This window comes from Xenopus laevis, chromosome 3S, assembly GCF_017654675.1.
Source record: "Xenopus laevis strain J_2021 chromosome 3S, Xenopus_laevis_v10.1, whole genome shotgun sequence".
NCBI lineage: Eukaryota > Metazoa > Chordata > Amphibia > Anura > Pipidae > Xenopus > Xenopus laevis.
In genome coordinates, this window is record NC_054376.1 from 24,512,593 (window position 1) to 24,515,629 (window position 3,037).

General features: G+C 33.3%; 1 protein-coding gene across 1 annotated transcript; it reads left to right on the forward strand.

Annotated features, from left to right (window-relative positions):
* The first annotated feature begins 217 nt into the window (after positions 1-217).
* On the forward strand, positions 218-1,313 carry LOC121402026 (olfactory receptor 5V1-like). The gene has a single exon (XM_041587750.1). It carries the CDS (start codon positions 218-220, stop codon positions 1,136-1,138), a length of 921 nt encoding a protein of 306 aa, XP_041443684.1. The 3' UTR covers positions 1,139-1,313.
* Positions 1,314-3,037: the final 1,724 nt, after the last annotated feature.

The following is a 3,037-nucleotide window of genomic DNA, read 5'->3' on the forward strand; positions in this document are numbered from 1 at the left end:
AGCTGAGAGATGTTATTACAGGTTTGCCTTGTGTTTGGACACTATGGATTTCTTGTAATCATCTCTCTACCTTCTACATTTAATAGGTGCAAATTACTTAATCTTGATTCATAAATAAAATCCTTTTTTTTAATGATTTGTTGGATATGATATGTTTCTTTTTTTCATGGCATAACACAACAAATTTTTTCTTATTTTTCCATAGGAAGCCATAAGGATGAGCAATCAATCACATTTAAACTCTTTATACTACTTGACATTTTCCAATTATGGAGAAAAACAACTGCTTCTTTCCATTGTCATTTTCTTTATTTATGTGATGGGAGTTTTAGGGAATCTAATTATAATAATTGTTATATACTTGGATAGTCACTTACACACCCCCATGTACTTCTTTCTCTGCGCCCTGGCCTTTGTAGATATCTGTTACCCTACCGTCACTCTCCCTAAACTGATAGACATTTTGCTTTCAGGAGATAACTCAATAACCTTTATCCAATGTTTTACTCAATTGTTCTTCTTTTTTGCTTTGGCTGGAATAGAAGTCGCATTATTGTCTTCTATGGCATATGATCATTATGTTGCCATATGCAAGCCCTTAAGATATCATCTAATTATGAAGGGAAAAACATGTGCACAGATAATAGCAGGGATCTTGATTTCTGGATTTATTAACTCAATATTTTTTACAAGCTTGGTTTCAAAGTTGTCAATATGTCGTTCCAATAAGATCAAACCGTTTTTTTGTGACATTAAGGCTGTGGCAGACATTTCCTGTGATATATTTACATTTTACAATGCTATTTATGTGGAATCATTCGCAGTAGGGTTCATGGCATTTTCTCTAAATGTTATATCATATATAAATATAATAAGAAACATACTAAATATTAAGTCCAAAGCTGGCAGACAAAAGACTTTCTCCACTTGCATTTCACATATTACCGTTATGATCATTCTCTATGGAAGTGCATTCTGGATGTACATGAGGCCGCCTTCAGAATCAGTGTACCTGGATCCAGTATTCTCCCTTCTTTATACAGGAGTGACTCCCATGTTAAACCCTCTCATATATAGTCTAAGAAATAAAGAAGTAAAGAACGCCCTGATAAGAATTGTAAGGAAAAAGTTTGTTTAGCTAAAATGTAATATTTCAAAAGTAGATCCAATTAACCCACCACTGTGAATGCAGACACATAGGCACCTGATTTTTTTTATCCAGTACCAGGTGAATCATGCAGGTAGACTTGGGAGTAAAAGCCTGTCTGAGAAACAAATGTTTTAATGACAAAACAACATTGAAACAAGATTTGGTTATGAATCAACATTCCACAGCAGCACAACAAAGAACATTTTTTATGGTGCAAATTAAATCACTATTTAATTGGTAAAAAAAAGTTGCATAGTGAGTTTTCCTTCCAAACATCTCCTAATATTTTTATTTGCCAACCCTTACGTTTTCCTTGTGTTTTCCCTTCCACCTCTCTAACAGTGCTTTTATTTTGGATATTTATTTTTAGACTTTTTGGTAAGCCCTAATCTAAGGTCCAAATCATAGAGGATTTATCCTTTTTCCAGGGTATGACGTAGTATTTAGTCATGGTAAAAATATATGTCAATAACAAAGGAAAATTGCAGTGTTGCATTGATTTCAATGAAGGTGAAAATCTTGAATGCTTGCGTGAACACAATAAACCCCCCCCAAAAAAAAAAACTGTTATAATTTGTTGGCTTTCAGTTGCTGAGGTTTTTCAAGCAAAGTTTCAAGATTTTGTTGCTTGTTAAATGGAAAGTAATTCAAACGAAAGTAGAATTCTGCATATATATTGTGATCACAATCTATATTTCATTTACTATTCCTTTCTTCCCTAATATAATTTCCCACATTATATATATATATATATATATATATATATATATATATATATATATATATATAGATAGATAGATAGATAGATAGATAGATATATATATATATATATATACACACAACAGTGAAAATAAAGTAAAAATATTTCTAATGGTGCTATTGGCATGAAATTTACACCAGGGTGCAGATTTACATAGGGTCGAATATCGAGGGGTCGAAGTAGCCATTTTCGACCATTCGAAATTCAAAGTATTTTTTCTTTTATTCCTTCACTCGAGCTAAGTAAATGGGCCCCCAGATGTTGGTAACAACCAAAGTAATCCAAATATACAAAGAAATAAATTAATTTACAGTATATGTAATAAAGTGGAATGATACAGGGAATCAGTATTGAACACATGAGGAAAATGAGGTGCAAAAAGGCATGGAAAGCCAAAAAACCTGCTGAAATCTATCAGTTTTTAGAAAGCAATCCTGGCCCCTATCAGTGCAAATAAATATCAGCTGGTTTCATCCTAATTGATGGTCTACAAAAATGTTTCTCATTACCAATGTGTCACACAAGAAGCATGTTATGATGCTCTCTCAAGACCTTCACAACCTTATAGTTGCAAAATACACTGATGGCACTGGTAACAGACGTATTTCTAAGCTTTTGAATATTCCAGTGAGCACTGTTGGAGCCATAAGTGGAAATTACATAATTTCACCCTAAACTGACCACAACCAGGTGCCACTTGCAAGATTTCTGACAGAGGAGTCAAAAGAATAATCAGAAGAGTTGTCCAAGAGCCAAGGTTTACTCACGGAGAGCTTCAGAAACACCTTGAATTAGAAGGTACAGTTGTTTCAAACAAAACAATAAGTAATGCACTCAACTGACATGGCCTCTATGCACGTTCACCTTGCAAGGCTCCACTGCTGAAGAAAAAGCATGTTGAAGTTTGTTTAAAGTTTGCTGCACAAAATTTGGAGAAGCCAATGAAATTCTGGGAGAATATAGTCTGGTCAGATGATACCAAAATTTAACTGGATGTCATTGTATACATTGAGGCACATTTATCAAGGGTTGAATTTTGAATTCATATGAGTTTTTAAAAACTCCCATAAACTCCCATAAATTAAAAATTTGACTAAAAAAATCAAAATTCATTAAAGGGATACTGT

Bases quoted from the DNA above. Each gene is read 5' to 3' on its own strand.
- LOC121402026 (XM_041587750.1), top strand. From the start codon at position 218: ATGAGCAATCAATCACATTTAAACTCTTTATACTACTTGACATTTTCC.